The 24,591-nt window shown below is 45.5% G+C and overlaps 1 protein-coding gene across 4 annotated transcripts in view; it reads right to left on the reverse strand.

Annotated features, from left to right (window-relative positions):
* KANSL1 (KAT8 regulatory NSL complex subunit 1) overlaps window positions 1-24,591 on the reverse strand; it is a 97,705-nt gene that overhangs the window by 52,991 nt on the left and 20,123 nt on the right. For all 4 annotated transcript variants that reach the window (XM_069877263.1, XM_069877264.1, XM_069877265.1 and 1 more), the window contains exon 2: window positions 22,223-23,609. In XM_069877263.1, coding sequence (XP_069733364.1) covers window positions 22,223-23,526 — 1,304 coding nt within the window. In that variant the 5' untranslated portion in view covers window positions 23,527-23,609. The remainder of the gene's footprint in view (window positions 1-22,222; window positions 23,610-24,591) is intronic.

Genomic DNA, 24,591 nt, shown 5'->3' on the forward strand with positions numbered 1-24,591 from the left:
AGTTTCCGGAACAGAGTTTCTTCTTTAATCAAAATTTTATTTTCCTTCAGACCTTGCAGAACATCAGAGTGCTCACCCAATAAAAGCCTTGACAAAAATCTTAAGACTTCACATTTTTCTTACTCGTAATGAAAAGCAGCTTGGCCAGAGCTGTGAATATTGCCCTTGTCACCACGATCTGTAAGTCCTGGGACACCAAACTGCTGCTCCTGGTGCCTGAGCGCCGGGCTGAGGCACCGCCACTCCTGTTCTCCTGTGCATTTCATGCATTCTAGTCCCAGGGAGTGAGAGAAGGCAGAGAATTTCAGGAGGCATATATTCATCAGCTGGAACAGGTTGCTTCTGAACATGAATGGAAGATAACAGGAAGGGACTGCAAGTGTGGGAGGGAAAAAGGAGAAGCAATAGTTTTGCTGCTTTATTTGAGACAAATTCTTGCCCCCTCCCCTCCTTTTTTTCTTTTAAAATGAAGTAGGAAAGGAATTCCTTTAACAAAAAGAGCAGGATGGCCATAACTTTGCCTCACCATAGAGGGCAGAGCCAAGCCTTAACTGCAACCACAGCCTTGCTGGGAAAATTCCCGCTGCGAACAGCAGAGCTCAGACTAATTCGCTGCAGAGAAGGGAGCAGGAAAATAAAACATTTGCTGACTAATGATGACCTGCTGGAGAAGCGAGGCAGCAGCCTGGGATGAGCTGGACTCCCAGTTTCACTGCCAGAGGCCTCAGCCCTTGGGGAGAGTCAGAGGCTGCAGGTGAGCAGTGTTTGCCCAGCCGTACCAGGACCAACAGCACAGGGAGCACCTGACAGCCAGGTGAGCGTAGGTAGGTCCAGCTGGAGGGCCGACATCCTCCACCAGTGGAGCAGCTAAACACACCCCGGCACTGACAGCTCTCCAAATAATACAAGGTGTGATAAAATCCAGAACTAGCCTGGGCCACAGAATACAATGGTCAGAGCAAGGAGCAATACGCAGAATGAGAGAAGCAAATTCTGGAACAGGTTTCCAACACTACGTAGAAGAAAACTCGGAATAGAAAAATGTGACCTTAAAGAGGAAACTTCTTATTGAACTCCATCAACTAGAGTCTGCCTTAATTTGTAGTACCTGTTTCAACAGGGAAGGACCTTAATCACTTACCTCCCCCATGCTTTATTTTCCTTATGATCATCATATATCATATATATATTGAAAAATAAGCAATATGCTAGCTCTGCTGGAGCTTATACGTATCCAAAATAACACCAGTCTTAAATTTCAACCTAAAATACCCTAATACAGATAATACAAGCCTCATTTTTATGTGACAACTATTTTGCTGATTACAGAACCTTTTTAAACCTCCTCTCATTCCTCAAATAAACTAATCGCCAGACAAAGTCCAGCAGTGCAGCTGGAAGTGGTTTCAGCGCTTGCCAGGGCCACGCAAGCAGAGCAAAGGCTGCACCGCAGGCACTGGCACAGCAGCAGCGTCCTTCCAGGAGACACTGAGCGGTTTTCTCAGAATAACAGAGGTTGAAATCCCCCATTAGGATTTATTTATCTGTGCCAGGAGGACAAGAGGCATCTGTGTGCAACTGCCCAACGGTTTTACTTATTAATCTGTTCAAGAAAAGGATTATATTTAACATTAGAAAAGAGCAATATCTGCATGTTCCAATGCCAACTTTCAGCCTCTGAAATTCCACTGCTCAGGCCAGAGCGTCTTGGCTGCTTTGAGGAGCAGGGCAGCTCCCAGCCCTCAGCACAAAGGAAGCGAGGCAGAGCACGTCCTGTGTTAGGTGACACAGTCCCTGCCCTCCCGCACGCTCCCATCCTAAAGCAGCATAAGGGCCTTACCCCTCATGACCAGCGCAACAGGGCAAGAACACATAGAGCCACCGGTGAGCAGCTGACAGGCTGCAACTTACACTCCAATTTATCTGGCTGCGAGTGCTTCACATGTTTGAATCCCGAGTTCATGATTCAAGTCTGACAGAGGAGTCATCCTTAAGCTAATGAGAACAAGATGATGTTCAAGTATTTGTGATCACAACAAAACCAGGCAGCTGCTGAGGCCATAAACCAGAGCTGCAAGAGTTACTGAGATGTGAACACTGATTTTCCTGAAAAGAAGGAAAAGGTGTGTATGAGCGAAGGATGTAGTGGTTTTTGTACTTTTTCACATACATCTTACTGTGCAAGACAGACTTAATGGCCTGAGCATCCAAGGGCTCATGATACCACTGAATCATAATTCTTTACAAAACAGCTTCACTACAGACTCTTTAAGAGGAAAAGAGCTGTGAAGCAAAATCTTCCTCACGTAGTAAGAACACAGATACGAAGAAGTTTCTCTCACATATGGATTCTCAACTGTCTAAGGAAATTTAGAAGTCCCCATCAAAGCTTTTCCTTGTTTTCAGAGTAACTGGAACAGAAGCAGGGGACTGGCTTTACCCAACAGCTTCCAGAGCTGCTGGGGAAAGGTGATCACAGAGCTTTAGGATATTTAGCAAGACACAACCAGGATTTTATTTCAAGAACAATCACAAGCACTTGCAGCCATAAGAAATCTACATGTCCTCAGTGCTTCCTGCAGAAGTCAAATCCACGCTGTGTGCACAAACATGCTTTCCCACACAGAAAGGACCTGCTACAAGTTTAAGGGGTGCTTTAAATTAGCTGTGTACACATGACTAAAGGTTCGCTCAAGGGACTTTCCTGAAAGAACACAAATTGGGGAATTCATGACATTCTCAAGAGCGAGCAGCAGCTATCTGAAGTTCTCTGCGCAATGCAATCATCAAAGCATCAGAGCAGCACCGAGGACGGCTCGCTGCTGGTTTAAATCTTCCCTGTTCTGTTGTTCTTATGCAACAGGGCTCTCCAAAGGGTCCCAGCCCCAGGTCAGGAGAGAAACCAACACCTGATCAGACAGCATATTAACGTCCCTTTCTCTTCCAGTGGCTTTTATTTCCAACACAGTGGCAAAGAAACATCTTTTGGTACATTCAGCCGTGCAGCACAGGAGAAAGGTAGCTACTCTGAAGAAAGGACACTCAAAACACAAACTAAAAATTGACAAGAATTTCATAAACGTACCAAAGGTGTTTCAATGCCCAAGTAGTCTGAGAATGTGGATTGTGAGAACACAAAGCTGAGAGCGCAAGCAAAGTGACGTGCACTCTGCTGTACGGGGGCAGGTTGACATCAAAAGGGCGTTTAGATCAAGCACTGTGAGACTTCGATACCTTTCCACAAGGTGCTGTTCATCATCCTTCTGGAGCAGGGAAGTTAAACCTGAGTCAGATGAAGAGGGGAACCGTAGCATTGAGTGAAAGGAGCTTCATCTGTGCTACGAATTCTTCTGGGTCTCCACTAGGGGTCTGTTAATCTAAATCCATTGCTGTTAAACTCCAGCAGCCCAACACGCCACGTACTTCCCAACTCTACAGTCAGCTCCTTTTTGAGAAAGGGAGATACAGAGAGAGGATACACATATACAACCCCCCACATGGAAACTCAACTACTATAAAGGGAGACAATGTTTTAATACATCTTCCAAGAACTCAGGTCTCCCAGGACCTGCAACAGAAAACTTCACCAGACAATCTAACTGCCACTACCACCTCCTCCCACAAACCCCCATGCACAGAACAACGGTCTTCCTCAGCTACCCAGGTTCAGAAATTTCTAGACAAAGCAACTTGCAAATCATCAACCTCATCTGAATATCTTCCAGAAAATACCACCTATGCAATGGGTTTTGGCAACATTTCTTGGCATCAAGATCTTTGCTTTGGTCTCCTGGGAATCAGAGACAGCCAGTCTTTAAGCGTCTCTTTACCCAGAGCTAGAGTACATGGAGTTGGAGAGGCAGCATCCGAGACCGAGGTGACAAGTGGTCAGATGAACTGTGAGGTTCATTATACATCAACCAAAAGGATGCAAAAGTACTAACTCTGCCTCAAATTTCAGAGCTGTAACAGAAAACAGGCCAGAATTTTAGAAGAATGTGTTACTAACTGGAACATATTTCATAAAGTACAATAAAGAATTTCAGAGCTACAGTCTACGCAATCTTATTTTAAAAAACATACAACTTCAAAGCAATGAGATACATTCTGCCGCGAAGAACTGAGCTTGGCTGGCTGCCCTTCTCTCTCCAAGTGGCAACAAAAGAATACCTGTTCCTTACCAGCAGACAGAAAACACAGGCACATATTTTCAGGGAGGCACCTTTTCAGACCAGGCAAGGCTCACCTCGAGTACAGCAGAGGTGGCCACAGGGGCCCACTGAACCTCAGAGTTTCACACGGCCAAGGGAAGATGACAGCACCATGATGGAGGCTCCAGATGCCACCATGGTTGCTTCTTTCTGATCCAAAGAGTTGCCTGCTCTTTCTCAAACCGATGTGAATTGTTATACAGACAGCACAGATGCTGCATGCTCACCAGAGAGCAGTTACGAGTGGATGTTGAGCTGCACTGTCTAGCACTTTCCTCTTATTTCCCTAAGGAAAAACAAAACGCTGCAAAGCCCACTTGGGCTTTGGTCAAGAATTATCTATACTTACTTTACTTCAAAAACAAATCTCTGCAAGTAAGCTATGCCAACTGTTCCTGCTAACAGACTGCAAAAGCCTCATCCTTGAGGAGCTCTGGCAATAGACACGCTCAGTACAGCTGCAACTTGAGACACAGGGACAAACAGGCAAAGCATCCTCTCCTACTTCAATGTGCAACACCGTGTACCTCACTGTCCCCAGCTTGGAGGGAAAAAAGGAAGGAAGAGAAAAAATAAGGCCCTCAGGAGCTAAAAAGCACCAGTTACTGATGTTGAGAAATGCTCTCCTCCCCAGATCCACCAGTCCAGACGGACACAGTGCTCCAAGCTTTGACCTTCATGAGGTGGCAAAGAATGGATTATTAATAGCCTTTGATATATAACCAGAACTTCCAGAAATGCTGCAATAAGTCTATTCTATCTTCTAAACGAAGCCCTAGACACACTGGTAACTACACTCAGTCTAGTTTATTAAGAACAAATTTACTTGCAACCCCTTAATTCCACCTGATAGCTTATTAAGCAAACCTTACAGGCTCTTTTCTTCTTATTGATAAGGCCCATCTTTAAAAGCTATTTAGGTAACAGCTCTATAATTTTTCCATAGTAAGTTATAAAACTAAACTACTAGCAGTGCAGAAGCTAGACTGCATGCTCTGTTTCCTGTAGCAGAAGCTTGTTCCCACAAGCAAGGCAACAGATTCCAGCATTTGGAGCTACAAGGTTCAATATTCAAATGCTACTGGAATGGAAAGGACAAGTCTGACAACAAGAGAATAAAAAAAGGTCTTGACTGATCCCACCTTCAACTGCCTCACAAATCTGGGCAACAAACAAGCCCTGTCCCCACACACACTGGACAGAGCTGCTTCACTGCAAGAGACATCCATGTTAACAAGCTGTTAATGGGATTTCTGGACAGCACAAAATACCACCAGCAGCTCTCTGGAGAGACTGCAAGTTCCCGAGAACCTCTTGGACCAACACAAAGCATCTTCGCGCCTGTCTGCAGAATGCTGTTGAAAAAGAAATTTATGCAACACCAGATACTTCACTTGCCAGGTAAGTTCTGGGTGCACTCAGTTTTTGGTTAGGAAAACCAAATTTGTCTTGGGAAGCAGGAGCTCTACCTCCAGCTTCCACAGGCAGAGATGGCAAGACAGCATGAGTGTGGGTTTTACACCATGCTGGTTCAGCACTCCCCAGGCAAGGCATGGTAAAGTGATGGTTAAGAGAAACCTCAAAGCGATCCTGAAAACTGCAAATCACAAATAAGGAACATCTGAAAGATCACAGAAGCCTTATTGACCTCTCCTCTGGTTGACCTCTCCTCCTGCAGGCTGCCAGATACACCCAGAGTTTAACCATCTTTCAGTACTTCGCACACCGTTACCCGCATGGACGTGGGACAAGTTTTAGAAGAGATGTTAAACCTCACGCATCAAAATTTAAAACCACCTCTATGTGAGTGAAATCTACTACAAAGAGCAGATCCTCCTACTCGGCTTTGATACTTTCTGTTAGAGTACAGAGCAGTTGCTATAGGACCAGAGTTATGTGGCCCAGCTGAACTCCCTCTGGGCAGCAAAATTATCGACACGTAGAGAAATCAAGGCTGAGCTCTGGATGTGAAGAAATACAGCGGGTGGCATTTTTCGTGATCCGGCTGTACTGTGAGCCACCAGTCATACACACACGAAGATTTCATATTCAAATTCTTGAAACACACTTGGTTTTACATACTAATCTCTAACTCCCTTCCTGCTCTTCCTAAATAAACACATATTCCAATTACAACAAAAGAGAAGCTTCAGATAACCTCCTCACAGACAATGAACCTAATCCACCTGTAGCACAGGACCTTAAAAGCAAAGGCTGGGATAGAAGCAAACAGAGACTTCTTTAAAAACAACCTCTTGTTTATCACACACACATTCTTCAAAATGCTCGGGCATCTTTCAAGGCTTTCACTGCTCACTGTAAATTCATACAAGTCATTCACAATTCCCTATAGTACAAAAGACATAAACAGCTAAAAAAGGATTGTACATAGACATGTGAAAGAAAACAAGACCATTCTCACTTTAGAACAGTCGGATTCAGGTACTGTTTGATATATATACTGGCAAACTGATTTACTTCTGAGAGTCAGGGTGTTCACAGCCTGTTTTCAGGGCTACTGGAATTACCCTTCACAGGCTCAGCTTCTTGTTGGCCTGTTTACACATCTTTATGTGGCCACAGTACTTGAAGGTCGTGAAGTTGCTAATGTTTAACACAACCGTGCAAAACAGCAGAATGATTCTGATTCTTTACAAAAAAAGCTACACAGAATGTAGTATTAATCTCACTTAGACATTTAGATTCATCATTTCATTCTGCAAGTGCAAGATGCTTCCTACTATGCTGAGGCAGTGAGCAAGAGACCAAAATAATGAGTTCAGAGCCACATTTCTGGTACTTGCACAGACTGAAATTCCATAGACTGAAACAAACTGCCATCTTGAGCGAGTAAAGCAGCATTTCTTATTGAGAAAAGTATATTCACCTCTGGTGTTACTAAATATTGCACTGATTTCAAACAACTCAGCTGCTTTAAAAAAAAAAAAAAATAGAAATCTTTCTCACCAGCAAGGTGAATTACTGGAATGCTCTTTTCTCGTCAAGGACAATGCAGGCTTGTATCAAGCCAACGTGGCAGGTTTCCCACGGGTAAGCTGCTGCTTCCTGTTGTTAATGCAAACTGGGAAACTGGGGAGCCCCTAAATCCCGATGCTGCAGCAAGAGGCTGGATGGGGAGAACCAGCAGCCATGGACAAGCTGGAAAAGATCCCCCTAATGCCGCACGACCCGAGGAGAGGCCAAGGGACAGCCCTCTTGTCACTCACTGCAGGCATATTTTTTGGCTCCTCACCCTCCCTAACCCAAGCCCTGTGAACTGTACTTCTGCAAACTAATAGCCCCAGGGTTTTACAGCCTCAGGAACCCAATGACAGCAGCTCTGTGAAACTCATGTCCCTGCCAGAGCTCCAGGCAACGTGGTCCCTCCCAGGCAGGCACCTGCACTGCAAGGTGAGCAATGATCCCTGTTGCCACACTCTGCAGATACCCAGCTCTACAGAGGGGGGAGGAAAGGAAGATGCTCTTCTCTAAGACCTACAGAAAATTTAAGAAGTGGAGGGTGTGAGGTGGAGAGGATACCACAGGAGAAAGAACTGGTGAGAAAACACCAAGAACTGAATTATTTCAGGCTAAAGGAGATGTTTATAACTTAACTCTACCCTCTCATTTCACCGGTATTTCCCAGAGCCAAATCAAACCACACCGTTTGTCCCACCCCATCCCTCCCAGAGCAGTTCATGTCACACACACCGTCAGCTGCTCCACCAGAAATTTATTTTTCTTGGATAGATTTCCCCAGCTCTTTAACTCAGGTTCAGCCAAGACCCACTCTTTACCGCAGGACTTCTCCAAAGGACTAGATAATGCTGCTTCATGCCAACCCACCAGGCATGCAACAGAAAAGTCTCTGTAGAGAAAACCAAGCCAGCTTCCACCTTCTGAGCAAACTCCCCTGCAGTTCAAATACCACATTTCTGGAAAGATCTCCTGCTCAGACTAAATTTATTTGCATCCTGTGTGAAGCTTGCAACAAATACCCAGCAATTTAATAAAGAGTTGGAAAGGGAGAAGAGAGATGAATGTTGGTCCATTTCTTTAATCTGGATCCTTTGCAATCAACAGTGTGTTATTTAATATTGGGCTGAGATTTGCAAGAACAGATTCTTTGAGAAGCTGAGTCTATTTTTAGAAGGAGTTTTGATCGGCAGCATTGAAACACCTCATACAAGAGGCAGAGCTTCCATCATTACCCCAAACCTCCTTGGTTTCTCAATCACGAACTCAAATCTCATTGGGAGGTTTCTGTAAGAGACAGGTACACTTCAGAAGGGTTTTCTTATTCTTTTAGGGGAGAGGAAAGGGGAGTGAATGGGGCACTGTGTACCTTAGTCACTGCCTTCCAGGAATTACGCTCTTCTACAGAAGCAAATACCACATTCATTTAGGTTATTTTTTATTTACAAGCAAAAGCAAAGCATGTGGTATTCTGTGTCTAGAAGCCAGGGCAAGAGCCAAAAAATTTCAGCTGTGGCAACTTTCAGTCAAGTGATCCACAATCAAAAGCAGCTCATAAGAATAGTCTGTAGTACCATGTCATCTTTAATGCCTGATAAATTTTAAACAGGTTCACACAAAACAAAGAACAGAACAGATTCTCAATCTACTGCAAACAATGGTGTCAGGCTGATAGCATATATAACAGCCCAAGGCCTGATGCATGATCACGCTAGGAACACCATCACTCCCCATCACAGTGAATCACCCTGGGCTGACCCTCAGAATCTTGCTGCTTTAGGACCCTGGTCTGCTCCCAGCTCTTGTCAGCATTGTTTGCACATGTCAGAAGAAAGTGGAAAACACATGGTGTGTTTTCAAATGCATTCAAAAACTTTGAAGCCAAGCATTTCACAACAAAAGCCAACACAAAAGTAATTGTATCGGAAACAAAGAGGCATCGCTGCAAGTCGATTACTACACAGCCTCAAAGGGTCCAAAGGGCCAAGCGCGCTGGACAGCCAGACGATGACACAGCATCACTTCCCCAGGCCTAGAGGATTCCCAGCTTTGGAACAGATACGACAATTTTTTTCCATTAGCAGAGCTGGAAGAAGCTGTTGCCAGAACTAGAACGCAACCATCGCACTCCCGTATCGTCCTCCTGCTCACAGGGAGAGTGGCTCACAGTGAGTACTAGAGACCATCAGATGCTTTCACCTTAACAAAAAGACCTTGGCACAAAGGGAAAAAGTCCTTCTGAAATGATACACTCTGACAATAAATGCCAGGACTTTAAAAGCTATATTAGCCAGCACTAAGCTAACAGGCACTTACAATGATTAAAAATGCGCGTATCCAAGGGAGACTCCTGCACTGTTTTTCATGTTCTCAAAGACATTTCTGTGAAGCAAGAGAGGACACTTCTCTGTTCAGTGCTCTGCCCTAACACGTGTCAAAACCTGATGCGAGGTACAATGGAGATGATTAATCCTCAAGGAAGTCGGGCAGCTGCTGTTTTTCACGGCAGAGGAGGAGGGGTGCTACCTATTTGCTCCACTACATGGGAAGAGGCACCAGCATTAGCCACAGCTATAAGTAGATATTCACAAATTCTCAGAGCCCCCAAACATCACTAAACAAACAAAGCAAGGTGATTTTGGACATGTTACTCTTAGAAATGAAGGGAAACACAGGAGAGCTCCATTATTTCAATTAATCCAGGCTAGCAGTTCTCAAGGGCAGCAGAGGCAGGCATACACACATCCCAGTATCTGACAAAAATCCCCCATCACTGGGCAATAAGCACTCAACTCACTTTAAAACTCCAACCAATCTCTACAGGACCAGAAGAAAAAGTATGGGAGAAAAGGCTTCACCAGACATGGACTCCTCAAAATTTTGTTTTCAGCCTATCAAGCAGGAAGAAGAAATATTGCAGTTTTCTCCCAGGCCTAATAAATTTAAGTTAAAACAAATATTTTTTCAGTAAGACTACTACAGCCAGACACAGAACAGAAAGCTTACTATATGTACTCATTTGACTAGCTGAGAAATTCAAACACCTACATCAGAGAGGAAAAAAACCCCAGAAAATCCCACTAGAAAGCTCCAAAAGGAAGGGAGAAAAGTTTCAATTATATAAGGCAAACATTTCATGTAGCCAAGTGCTCTAGATGCAGATGGTTGTTAACAAGCAGACAAGAACTAGATGAAAGCGATTCTGAGGAATGCCGCAACATCAGAGAGCAACAATAAAGCAAGGATTCCTACAGCAGATGCACCGAGTAACGCTCAGCTACAACAACAGACTCTCCTTAGCGGGAGCACTTTGTTACTGCTGTGAGAGACTGAGGAGGTTACCTCCCCAATGCTGAATTTTCAGTCATCACTTGCTCCAAGCATCAAAACTAAAAGTATGGGGGAATTTATGACCAAAGCCTTCATTGACATCAATGAAGAAAAACCACGATGTTTTCTACACATCTTGTCCTCTTCAGCAGCTGCATCACTGGGAACTAAGAGGTTTTCACATACCACCTTTTTAAGTTGTGGGAAGGGTGGAAAAAGGAAAGAACAAAGAGGAAAGTGGGTCAAGACAACCAGATTCCTGGGCAGCCCACGCACCAGCCAGGCAGTGGGCAAACCTCAGTCCAGCAGGAACTCTGCTCCAGAAGTGACCAAAGGCCAGAGAGCAGAGGACACAGCAAACAGGCAGCTACTGCCTGTGGGGTAGAGGGAAGAGCAAAGGGGAGAGAAACTCATAGACACGTAGAGAATTCAAGGAAACCCCTCATTGCTCTCTACAACTACCTGAAAGGAGGTTGTGGAGAGGAGGGAGCTGGGCCCTTCTCCCAAGGGACAGGACGAGAGGGAATGGCCTCAAGCTCCACCACGGGAGGTTCAGGCTGGACATTAGGAAAAAATTTTCACAGAAAGGGTCATTGGGCACTGGCAGAAGCTGCCCAGGGAGGGGGTTGAGTCACCTTCCCTGGAGGGGTTTAAGGCACAGGTGGATGAGGTGCTGGGGGACATGGTTTAGTGGTTGATGGGAATGGTTGGACTCGATGATCTGGTGGGTCTCTTCCAACCTGATGATACTATGATTCTATGAAACACAGATGATGAATGTTCCTAGGTCTTCATACAGTCACCAAAAGACTTAATGAAGTCAGCTTTGCTTTAATTTATCACAGGCAAGTGCATTGTCCTAGCACACAGGTTCACTCGCTTAAGCAGAAGAAAGCATCAGTGAAACAGGCAACAAAATTTGCAGAGCAGCTAATCCGATCAGGGCTTACCTGTACCCAGCTGGAGAGGTGTTTGGTTTCATGAGTTTAACACAACCAAAGCACACCTGGTAACAGCAAGCAATGGGGAGGGGAAAGGCAGATCTGTGCTACGACAACTAGGATGGGTTATGAAAGCTTTCTCTCCACAGAGGAGACTATTTTGAAAATAAACAGTGCTCCAACACACAGGAGAATTAGCTGCAAAAGTAAGTAGAATTCCTTCTACTAAGAAGACAGAGGCACGAATGCAGGAGGGGAACTCATGGAGAAGTGAGGAGGGGCATCAGCGCATATTTGACAAGTCGAAGATTGACACGAAAGAGTGAACAAGTCCTGAGCTGCTGTAACTGGAGACAGATGGGATTTCAGCCTGTTCATAAGGATTCAAAGAACAGCTCAGATTCATAAAACAGTATCTGGAAACACCCCCTTCTCCTCCCCAAATTACATACTTGAGGAGCCAGTTTGAGATCAAATACACAAGACAATAGCAATCAAAGCCTTCAGGTAAGAGTTTCTACAAGTATCACTTATTAAAAATTGGTTTAAACAACAAGTTTAAGTTGTTTTGGGCTCCTCTCCCGTTTCCAGAGGCACGGTGATGGGGATGATGGGGGGGTGAGTGAGGGCTGAACACAGAAAGTTGTCCTTAGGCACAATGTGAGTCACCACACTGAAGAATTTTAAGTGGCTGGCTACTATTCAGATTTATTTTATTTAAAATGGTGAGGTTTTGATCAATATGTGAACAACAAACCTTTGAGGAGGCATTAGATGACACTCAGGTGTGCATATTATGATTAAATATACTTGAAAATTAATCTGTATCAATTTAATCTGCCTTGACAGAGGAAAAGCGTTTCATGCCTTGAAAGATTTCCTAATGTGGTTGGTTCTTCAAATTATTTTCTGTGGTCTCAGTATAAACGGCATCTTGCCTTTGACTTTCAGAAACTCCTGCGAATGAGCTACCAACAACGCTGAAGGAGCAGAAAGAGAATAATTTTCTTGTTTTAGTCTGAGACAGTAGAAAGCCAATAACACAAAATGTTGCATACATGGAGCAAGAGCCCTGCAAGTGTTCTGCATTCAAAATGCAGAACCACAGAAGGCTAATTGTCTCTCCCTTTTTTTTTTTTTTAAATAGCCAGCACTGGAATAGCAGAAATCACATGGAGAAGGGGCTCCGATTCACATAAAAATAGGCAGATTTAGCACATGCAACTTTAATTTACACTACAGGCCCAGCCTAGGAATGGTGATTCTGCTGAACAGAGATATTCTCCCCTTGGCCACTGAGACGTAAGCCTCCAGCAGAGAAAAAAAAGCCACTAGGAATGTGGAAAGCCATTACCCTCTTCACACCAATCAGGAATTTTACCCAGATCAGGACCATAGGAGTTAAATTCTGACAGAAGCTGACAAGACATGCCAAGCCCAGATCACCAAAGGCACCTTCAAAGCCACTTGTCTCTTGCTCAGTTCCCACCTCTGAACTGGATACCTGCCCCTTCACGTGCAGACAGAGGGGAGCTCTGTTCTCTGTGCCAACACCCACGGCACCCAGGGCAGGACAGGGCCTGAAGCAATAGGCAGAGGCCACAGGTGAAAAGCAGCGTGCCCCGCTGCAGAGCCACTGCACCAGACCTTCCAAGGTTCTGCAGGAGCACACGAGGCCCAGGCCACCAGCGACTGACAAACACAGCTCTTGACACATTCACCTCCTCCCCAAGCACTCTTGAGGCCAGACGCTGTGGGTGACAGCACCTGGAATGCAGGAGCATGTTGAAACAAAGCCAGGCTGCAAGGGTATCTCTTCCTGCAGCGCAATGTACCTTTTACTCAGTGTAACAGATTCCATGAGTGAAGCCACTCATCCCACCGGATCACCCACTGCCTGCAAGCACAGAGAAGGAGCAGTGACACTTGGAACATCCCTTGGCCCAGGAATGAACCAGAACGAAGCGCTGTCCCATGAAAAGGAGGTGTCCTCTCCAAAGTTACACGGCCCAAAGGAACGCGGTAACTGCTCATCAGCTTCTGATGCAGACAGAAGCCAAAAGCAGGGCAGAACTGGCTGTCACTACACCCAAGCTTTGCAATTATGATGATCCAGTGGGTCTCTTCCAACCTGGTTATTCTATGATTCTATGATTATGACAGAATAATATCAGGAAGCAGCGATTCAGAGCCCGGCAAGGAACCTCCAGCCAGCAGTCAGCTGCACCCACAGGGCACCAACCATCACGAGGACCTGCTCGTGGCAGCCTACCAGCCACAAGCCACTGGGGCAAGGCCAGAAGCTCAGAAGACTTAATACCTAACTTAAAAAAAAAAATTAAATATCTAACTTGGTAACAGAAAACCACAGATAACATACACGGAAGCGAGACATTCATGCACTGATGTTTAAGCTAGTCTGGAAAGTAGTCTGGAATTTCTTGCCAGGTTCCTTTAAGTGATTTAACTGCAGAGTCTTACCAACTGCAGTGCCTTTCACTTCCCTCCACTGCCTCTGGTCACCTGGAAACTGGGTGGAAACCTGGGGCTAGAGGTACAGCTGCTGACCCACAAGTCAGACTTACACCCACATAAATATGCACACACTAACATTCCTCTCTAAACCCTTTTTCTTCAAGAAACCCTTTGTTTGTGATTTCTGCCTACTGCATCTACATAAAACCCCTTTGCTCCTTACCCAAGAGTGGCCTGGATTCGATAATGCAATGTAACGTCACCAGCCCTGGAACAGCAGAAGCTCGATATTGGTTATTAAGTATGAGCCGCCAGGGAATTCACTAAAGGCAGATTGCCTGCAAAGCCATATGAACTACGCTGCTACAAAGGCTTCTAAGCAGAGACCTCCAATTTTAACTCAACCAAGCTTACAGAGACCCCCACGAACAAGAAATAGATGAGCTCCAGCTGCATACACCTGGGGATGAAATGTCCCTCTAAGATAAAATATTTTTTACCTAGGGAACAAGTGACAGCAGAATACTTCCAAAGCTTTACCTGTAACGTCAGAGAGGAAAGACTTTGTGGTAAACATTCCCAAGATGACTGAAGTTCTCTTATTTTCTGTTTGCTGGCTGACGCTCAACCTACTGAAGGCTGCTCACTCTAGACAATGAACCACGTCACTTGCCTCCACCTCACATCAATTTGTCTGCTCCATAAAGAAAATACAATCATGCTTCTTTCCGATCCACACTGCCTTCCATTAATATTTTAAAGTCCTCTCTTATACAAATAAAAATCCCTGCAACATTTCTAACAATTTCATTATGTGTTACTATGGAAACTGCTAAAACGTCACAAATACAAAAGCCTAAAGCTCTGCTGCATAAGGAGTACCCTGAGCCTCCTTATTTCCCTCTTTTGGCAATTGAGGACCAAATATTTTGAGCCTAATGAAAAAAAAAAAAAAAAATACCATTATGGGAGGGGATGTGTTCAGTTGCTTTCAGTTGCAGAATATTTCATTGAGCAAACAACCAAATGAAGTCAGATTTCACAGATCCACCCCATTTGGAGGCACTTTAAAAAGTGAAACAACACTCAAAATTGTCTGACAAACTCGGTGCTTCACGGGGCTGCAAGGAGACACCAGAAAGGGCAGAGAGATCAGCAGCTGCGGCGTGTCAGCCCTGAACCCCTTCTCCCCCTCTCCCTGACTGTGCCACTACCTGAGAGACAGCTCAAATGCTGTATCTGACACGGTAAGGATGCATGTATTTAACAGAAAAAGGGAGCTATAGCTCTCTAAAATCGGCTATCTTCAGGAATTAAACACTTCTGGAAAGAGGATGCTTACACTTATTTGTAAGACAGCACAGACTAATCTGCTGCAGAAGCAGGAGTCTCATGAGCTGCGCCAGCCAAACCACCACCACCACTGCAGGGACATCTCATTTGCAGTTGACATCATGGCTGCACATGAGCATCTGCCAAACTGTTCACTTTCACTAACCTGATGGCTCACAACTAACCGAGGAGCCTTAAATGCATCACCAGGTTGACCTTCCCACACAGGTACAATACAGGAAAACTGCTGGAACAATGTGGGTGTTTCAGCACAAAGCTGGAGGTTGGTTTTGAGAAGGTGCAGAGCTATCTTCAACACCACCAATTTGCAGCAAAATTTTTGAGACACCCCATCTTCACAACAAAACTGGTGAATTTAAGCTCTCGACAGCACAAATCTGACTGACCCTTTTAAAAGTTCTCTTTCAGCCAAGTATCATCCCCCTCACTGCTAATGTGATAAAATTCAACGAAAAAGCACGTTCTACAGAGAAACCACAGGCATCATTAGCCAAATCCCTAACTGGGCATGCGTGTGCCAGGTACTCTTTCCATAAATAGCTCGTTCAGTGCTGAAGCCAAAGCTGAAACAGGCATTCCAGAAAGTCACCTTATCGCCAAGAAGGTCAGAGGAGGGGACGAGCTGGACGTTACTTAAACCATTTAATTATATCAATGACCAGCAAGTCTTTCAAATACAGAAAGCCAGAACCAGAAGATGTTAGAGACAACTCTGAGTGCAGTGGAGAACAGAACCATCCCCAGGTCCCATCTGGCTCCAGAGACATGAAGAGCAGCTGCAACAGACTCAACAGCAATTCAAGTTTCTCTTTCTACTTTCCTGCTGAATTACTAGTCAATACACAGTCCTTCACCTGCTTGGGATGTTAAGTCCTTCCCTTCATTCAAAAATCCTACCAGCAAAAATTAAGTCAATTTTTCACATTCTTTTCTACCTAAAGTGTTTTATCTGAGGATGGCCCAGCAAAGCCCCTCAGCTCTCCAAGTCTTTGAAACGAGACACTTGCAAAATGCACCACATCCAGGGTGTGCCCAAAACACACTCCGTGGAAAAATCTGTTGGGGTAGTGCCAGTTTAGCAAGGAAAACATTTTCCCCCAGCTGGAAGTCTAACGCAGCGCTGCTGCCGAGCTAGTGCAACCAGAACATATCTGCTGGAGGAGAGAACAAAGGCGGGGGGGGGGAAATCACATTACTGCATAATGAAAAACAAAATCCTTCAGGAAGCAAAGCCCATGAATGACATACACCTTTAAAATCTCTTAAAGGAAGCCTATGTTTGCCATTGCTCAACTTTTAATCATATAGACACTTCTCGTCTTGTGCCAGTATTAGCATGAGTAAAAATGCAGCTCTGAACTGTAGCTGCTCAGAGATGCTGGCATAGTGCAATACAGAAGTCTTTTTCCCGTCCCCCACACCAGTTTACTAGACTTCAGTACTGGGGATCAGCTCCCAGCGGGGCCCCTTTCACTTGCTCAAACAGTAGCTGCAATTTCACAGGAGACTGTAGAAAAGCAGTGGTTGCCACACCAGGTCTTGAATGCCAGTTCACACTGACAAACTTCACACACATTTTTTTTGCGCTGCTACAGATGCTGTGACAAGTTTCTTTCAATGAAAAGTAAAGTACATATTTATGCGACCCTACCCAAAGTGTCACCCCCAAGTCCTACAAAATGTGAACTAGAGCCTATTCCTACTCACTGCCCCAGTGGGTAAGGGCTACAGAGACAAAATGTAGTTTACCGGCAGTGTCAGACACCAAATCACTTCCAGCCCTCCACATTCTCTTTCGTACCCCAGCCCAGAGCCACAGCCCAAGAAACAAGAGGTCTGACTCCAAAGAGGACAACTCCAAATCCTGCAAAGAGCACTGAAGGCATCTGTGAGAAAGATGCTGTCCGCATTCAACCCCCCCAATGCTGAATTAAAACACTTTTCTGCACCTCAGCATCCAACTCCACTGTTACTCTTAGCACACGTGACCCAGCACTGAGCGCTGGTCCCCTTCTGCTCCCCCTGAGACAACTGTGACTTCAGCCCAGAAAGATAAATTTATCCAATGCATCAAACTTGCTCAGGATGAAAGCCAGTGTCCCTGCCTGACAGAGCTCTGTGGATGGCAACACGAGCACCCAACGTCCCCTCCATGCTCCAGTGAGGTCTGCATGAGGATCAAGGCTCAAATAAAGCCAGAAACATCTTCCTGGGCATCCACTGGATCTGTAGAAGATGCACTGCAACTAGCATTTCCTGGAGTAACAAATGACTTGCTTTTCTTAAGCTCCTTCTCAAGCAGCAGTGCTCTCGTTTGCCCTCGCTTCTTAAAAGCAAGAGGGACTTGCTGAGTGTCCTACTTACTCTCGATACCTGATTAAGCATTTTTGAACAATGAACTGATCTCCGCTATTCTGCTTTAAAATGAAAGCAAGAACACGTTCAGGATTTGCTCTTTCCTCCAAACTGAAAGATGCTTGAGGGACCTGACCAACATACCGCTGCCCAGAGGCACGTGGATTACAGGCAATTCCAGTACAACATACGCACATTTTCCTAACCAGCTGAGAACCAGCAGGTCAAGCACCGCACTGCTGTCAGAGCCGACAAGCACAGCTACAAGTCAAGATCAAGGAAAACTCTGTAAAAGCCAAGCAGGTAACTGGAAAAGTCATAAAGAGTAGAGACAGAAGTGTAACTCCGTATCAATCAGAGTTACTGACAGGCACTTGTGACCACTTGGAAAAGCTTCCTTACTCCCCAGAGTAAGGAATTTGCCATTGGAATTACAGCTCCAGGAAGTCACAGATTTGAGAAATGCTATTTAACAACCCTTGAGACACAGGCTTCCTTATTGTGCTCTCGCTTGAAAAACATAGTCAAGGGAGAAAAATCAGAATTTCAAAATCCTTTTTTCTCAGCCAACTGATGCACCAACTGCAATTGCCCTCCAACAATCGCTGATGCAAGTGCCACCTACACCCTTCTCCAACACCGGACTCTGAAATCGGTGCTGGCAAAACCATCTGTCAGTGAGAAATCTTCATTACTACTCCAAGTCCAGCAATTCTGAAACCTGGGCACCACGATGTGACACAGCACAGGGAGGAGACAATATAGTCTCTAAGGCTGTGAAATGATTCACTGCAGCACTGAAGTGCAGAAGATGCTCAAATTTCCCACCAGTAAATGGGGATAATTAAAGTGTGCTTAGGCATCGTGGCCATGGGCACTGTAACAACCACAGCTGAGCACACTGGAGGCACTGTCCAACTCTCATAAAAGGTGGTGTGAGATGTTAGTCACCAGGAACTGCAGTTCACTCAGCAGCTTGATGTAACTGCCATGCAAACAATAACTTTTCAGATAAGAAACCTGAGCTAAAAAGTAAGCTGCAATTAAATATTTGTTTTCACTACCTTCCTAGAATTTTTTTCTGTGGTACAAGTGAAGTTGGGGATTGCAGAGATCAAATCACACACTGCTCACCGACTTCATGACCATGTCACTGCTCCACACCAGTAACTCAGACAAAGAATTGACATGTTCTAATCAAACTAGTCTACAGTGAAATGCAAGACAACCACAGAAACCAACCAGCCTTAGAAAAGCAACAACTACAAAAATGCATAAGCCACATGAAACATTTCCTACTTCTGAGTATTAGTACAGGACCACAGAACCACGAGGACTTGGACTGCTTGCTAAACCATCCCCTGGCTGTATAGGACCAGAGCGCAGCCTGCATCCCTCCAGCACTGTAAGGAATTGGCATGCCCTGCTTCAAGCAACCTTTCACTAACAGCAGCTCCTGATCCTACCACGCCAACAACAGCATTTTGGCCCTTCCAAAGTAGCACTCACAGGTGCCGCACTCGCAGACGGCTGCTGCCTGGGGTCACACCCAGACACAGAAGTTCAGTGAGGTTCTCCATGGGGGGGGATTCCAACCTACCTTCATCACACGAAGCAGAAGCTAAGCTTCTCTCGATCCTAACTCTGCCACCACACATACTTTTGAAGTCAAGAGGACCTTAGCTGCGAAGCTGAAAGTTGCGTATTATTAATCTGAGAGCAAATTAAATGCAACGTGCTGGTCCTTGATCCACACAAACCTAAGAACGCAGCAGGATCCAACCCTGTCTGCACACACTTTCTTGCCCCATCAACTGCATGAGAACCAGGAGTACCTTGTTAAACCCAGCCCAGAGCTGGCAGGGCTTCCTAACAAAGGTGTAACGAATACCTCCCTGCTTTGTTTATGCATTACACGATGGCCTGATTATGCCCCTGAGTTACAGCACCTTCCTGGGCAGCAAGAAGGACCCAGCAGCTTCTGAGAGATGCCCAACATCACTGGAAAGACACAGTGACTCAGGGAGATGCAGCTCTATAGCCAAGATCAGGCGGGCCTGCACAGTTCAAATGCTTCAAAGTTTGTCCTTGACCAGACACCGATTCTGGAGTGCCACCACGCCAGAAAAACTCAAAGGTCAGCTCTTATCGAAGCATGATGTAAACACATCTTTGCTTCTTTTGCATGCTTCTACTCAAATCCCAGAGGCAGTCAGTTACACAGCCACCTACAGCAAGTAAGCTCCAAGACACACTGCTTGTACCACAGCTCTCGCTGAAGCACGTATGCGGTTTCTTGGTGGAAGGCCGGGACACCAAGGAGCAATATATAGCCAAGGGATGCCGACTAGAGATGAGACAGAAGGTTTTACACTCATTAAGATACTCCATCTTGCTATCGAAATTAAAATAATGAGGGTAAGAATCTTCCTTCTAATAAGTCAATTCAGCAAGCTGCAAAATCCAGCCATGCTTGAGCAACTCTACAAAGAGCATTCGCTCTTCTGTGCCCATACAAATATAAAACAACGGTTCTGTACAATAAGCCGGCCCAAGGCAGCTTCCCAGTGGAAAAGTCGTCTCTCCCCCTCCTGTCTCTTAGCACTACTCTGAAAGGAATGATATTCAGTACTCAGACACTCATACCAGATCTTAAGATTGACTTCAGGAGTTGAACTAACAAGCACAAATGTGCATCCAGCCTCAACTCAAGTCACACCAGAGCTGGTGAGACCCAATGCCAAAGCACCCACACCAAGAGGGCAGTCAGTGCTGGGGAGACGGTGACTGCACACCCACAAGTAGAAACTCTAGACCACGCTTGGTGGGCCTGGCCTAGATGCCAGTGTGCACACACACCACCTTCTGAGCCTACAGACAACAGAGGAGCATTCCTTCTATTAGCTTTGAAATCTTTGGCTGTTTAAGAGTACTTGAGAGACTGGGCAATGTAAAGGCGTGACTAACATAAAGGGCAGAAAAGTCAGCAAAGAATTTCACGCATCACATCTCTGAATACTGCACTTCCTCTTGGGATTAAGACGAGTGGCAAAGAAATTTCACTTTGCTAGACAACATGTGAATCTGTGAAACCTACAATATGAGAAACTCAACATGACTTTGGACAGAGCTGTAATCAAATGTCACCCCTAATAAAAATTACAATACTTACAAATGCAATTTTATTACTAATCCCAATAGCAAGTCTGTTGACATAAAGCATAAATAAAGTTATTAAACCCTCCTCTCTAACAGTGGAAGAACACCTTTAGCCAGCCAGCATGGATCACAGGCTCAACTACCAGCTTTGTGCTGGGAGAAAGGTGAATTCATGCCACGTTTAAGACTTCACATACAGAAATACATCTTATGCTAAGATCCCAAAACATGATGTCACATTTAGCTGGAATTTAACATTCAAGAGCTGTAACATCTGCTTATCAGCACTCATCCACGAGCGTGGTCTGGAGGATGCTGAACTTACCAAGTACACATACCGTTTCCTGACTTAGTTCAGTACACATATCGCTTTACTGACTTAGTTCAGCAGAATTCCTGTCACACGGCACTTGACCGGCCATTAATGTCACTCTGAACAACAGGTATCAAAATGCATTCGGTTGTTTCTCTACAGAGATCTGAACAAACCCAGAACGGTGCAGGCATGCAAAAGTTCTAGTGACTATTTCCAGCCTTGACTGTAAAGCCATCCACATTCCAAACAGCAGCAGGGAGGCTACTTCAGACTGAGGGTTAAGTTCTTCCACCAGGGTGGAAGAGAGAATCTACTGGTGCAAGCAAGACTGTACACAGACTAGACTCAGAATATGGCCTTTTAAGAGACTTGTGCAAGATACTGTGCGCACATCCCCAGGAAAAAATCTTGCATTTGAAAGAACTGCCCTTCTTCCTTGACCTGTCCGAGGACCTTTCGCCTTGACAAGGATCTTCCTCCTCCACACACAAACTGACACCCAAGACGTATACATATAGCATCCAGTTAACAACATAATTACAAGACCGTTGTCATTTACAGCAACTGACAGTCAAGAAGAAAATTCCCAACAATTCAAAAAGAGAAGAGTCCCTTCACGCTTTCATTTCTACTTAGACCAGATCCTTTCAGAGTTTTTTTTCCAGGCAGTTCATTTAACAAAAAAAGTAGTTCTCCAGTCACAAGTCTGCTGTCAGCTACAGAGATTCAGACTGGCCTTACTCTACAGAACTGCTTCACCACAAAGGTTCCTCTTGTAAAAAAAGGCAAACGTTTAATTTCAGGAGACAGGTCCAACCCATCCAAGAGTGATCTGTCTACAGTATCTGCAGCATCCTCGCACCACTCCAACCAGCCAGCACTTCCAGGACTTGCTGCACCACAACACCAACAACTACTGCGTACACGAAACTTTGATGCTGCATGGGCTGCCCAAAGTAGGAAGTGTGCTGCAAATCACACCACACTAGCTTTAACAATTACTTCTTTGATCTATGCCCACCAAAAGAGAAGTGTTCCTTCACAAACCAGATTCTCCATCTCCCACCTTTCACCTTGCTCTCCCCTCATCAGAGGTAACTACTTACAGCGGTACATGGGGTTGTTCGGGGTCTGCTTTTGTCAGTTCCTCCTCTTCAACGTCAGACTCTCCTCCCGAGCTGCTGTCGGTGACATCAGAGTCAAACGCTTGTTCGCTGGATCTCAAGTTGGCCATACCACTGGCCGTGAATCTCTCCAGTTCTTCCGATATTGAATCACTCTTCAAGAAGCTGCTTAGACCTTCTGACGTAACTGTCTCACTCGCAGCTTTCCTCAAGGCTGCTTCTGCTTTTCTGGTCAACATCAGCTGGCTCCGATGCCTCAGGGGGTCCAAAGTTGGAAGCTTGCTGAGAGTTTTCTCCAAGAAGCCACCCAACTGCTGCTGGATGTGTCTCTCCACCTGCTTTGCCTGTACCACCTGCAAGCGTTTCTGCAGCCTGCGAGCACGGTTCTCAATGTCTGCCTGCCGTCGCAGCAATGCCCTCGTCCTCATCTCGGAGTCGAGGGCACTGTGGTGACCAGCCAACAGAGAAGGTTTCTGCTCCTCCAGCTTACTGCTCCCAAAGTCAGAATGACTCGCAATCTCGGGCAACCTAGTCTCTCCACTGCCGCCCTCGAGCACCCGCTGTTGCTCCATGGAATTAAGGGAAAATTTGTTTGCAGTGCTATTATTGCTAAATGGAGTTGTGTGCTCTGCATCAAGGCTTCTATGTGGAAGAGTGCAATTGGTCAACCCGGTCTTCAAGTCTCCCAGTTCAGAACTTCCTGCATTATAGTCAACACCCTGGAGGGCAGGAGAAGGATGAGCACACTTCCCACCATTCACAGAACTAGAGTTTTCATGGTCTGAATTGGTACTTCTGGCCAATTTCTTGGCCAAGCCATTTACAGGCGCTTGCGGGAGAGGTGGCTGGCTATTAGTACTCATTGTTTTTAGATTCTCCAAAGTGAATTCCAATACTGGTTGCCTCCCCAACAGATCACTTGTTTTCAAGAAGGACTGAGATAAGAGAGAGTGAGATTTAAGGACTGTCTGCTTGTTGAAGACTCCTTGCAGCTTCAGAGGCTCTTTTGAAGAAACAGATGTTACATCTGAGCACAGATAAGAGGCCACTAGTGGCTGCAGCTTGCCCAACTCTTCCTTCGTAGGGCTGTTTCGGAAATCTAAACTGGGATCCTCCGGAGCAATGGCTTTCCTTTTGGTGCCGTTGGCAGCCAGGAGAATATTGTTGGCGTTGCCGTTACTTTCGGCACTGCCAGGAGACAAGGTGGAGGACGGGGGAGCCAGCTTGAATCGGATGTGGTGAGCTTCAGCTGCTGCGTCAGTGAGAGCGGGCGCCATCGCAGCCATTCAGCACAGAGAGACGGGACGTCCAGCCTCTCCCAGTGCTGAGGCCAGTTCCACTGCCTCCCACTGCCTCTCCCGAGGGCAGCCTACAGAAGGAAAGGGAAAACACAAAGTTAGGCATTGCACTTACAGAGAACAAAGGAAACAAGACAGTCAACAGCAGCGAAAATTATTGACTCAACAATAGGTAAAGCCACAGAAGCTCCGTGTTCAGCCCAGCATCCCCCGCTCTGATTACCAGCACACTGCTCAGCAGAGCCATCCAGGCAGCTAAAACCAGGAGCAACACGCAAGCCGGTCCTCAAGATCTCCCAGAGCTACTGCCTGCCTGTAACTACTACCCTCACCTTTCAGTCCACTCACCCAGCACACCTGCATCCTTCCAGGCCTTTGGGAAAGGTCTGGCCCTGGTTTCACCCATCCCTCAATGTCACCCACTCATCAGCTTAATCTTTAAAATCCTTGAGCTACATCTGTAAAACCATTTTCACTGCTTCTACTGCCAGCTCGGGCACGTTAAAAATTATAAATCAGAACTATAACCTGTGACAGAGACAGGGCTTGATGGGAACAGACCTCCATATGCTTACATTCCTCATGGCTAAAGAAACCCCACCGCTTCCCTGAAAGCTCTGGATTTGAAGGAAACCGTTTCCCTAGTGTATATGAAACCTACTTTCCCAGTAGTACATTTCAGAATAAGCCAGGTGATTTCCAGTGTTAGCGATTCCCATTTCTCTTTCAAGAACACAAATAAAGATTAACACCCCCCACACACACCATGACAGAGCAGTCCTATGCTTCGACTGCAATAGGAGGCCAGGGTTTAACTCAACTACATCAAAAACGTTACAAGAAATAACCAAAGAGCTTTCATTCGTGGATATTCCAACCTTTTTGACTCCATCATCGTCCTGTTTCTGGACACCTCCCTACTTTCATTACCACTGAAAGTGTCGGTATTTCTTAATCTCTTGCTTTTAACTGCAATCCCCTGATCCACAGCAAAGGCTGCACTGCCAGCGCAACAGTTGATTTGTTTTCCTTTTGCTGCAAAATTTATCTAGC

Source organism: Phaenicophaeus curvirostris, chromosome 26 (genome assembly GCF_032191515.1).
Source record: "Phaenicophaeus curvirostris isolate KB17595 chromosome 26, BPBGC_Pcur_1.0, whole genome shotgun sequence".
Lineage (NCBI taxonomy): Eukaryota > Metazoa > Chordata > Aves > Cuculiformes > Cuculidae > Phaenicophaeus > Phaenicophaeus curvirostris.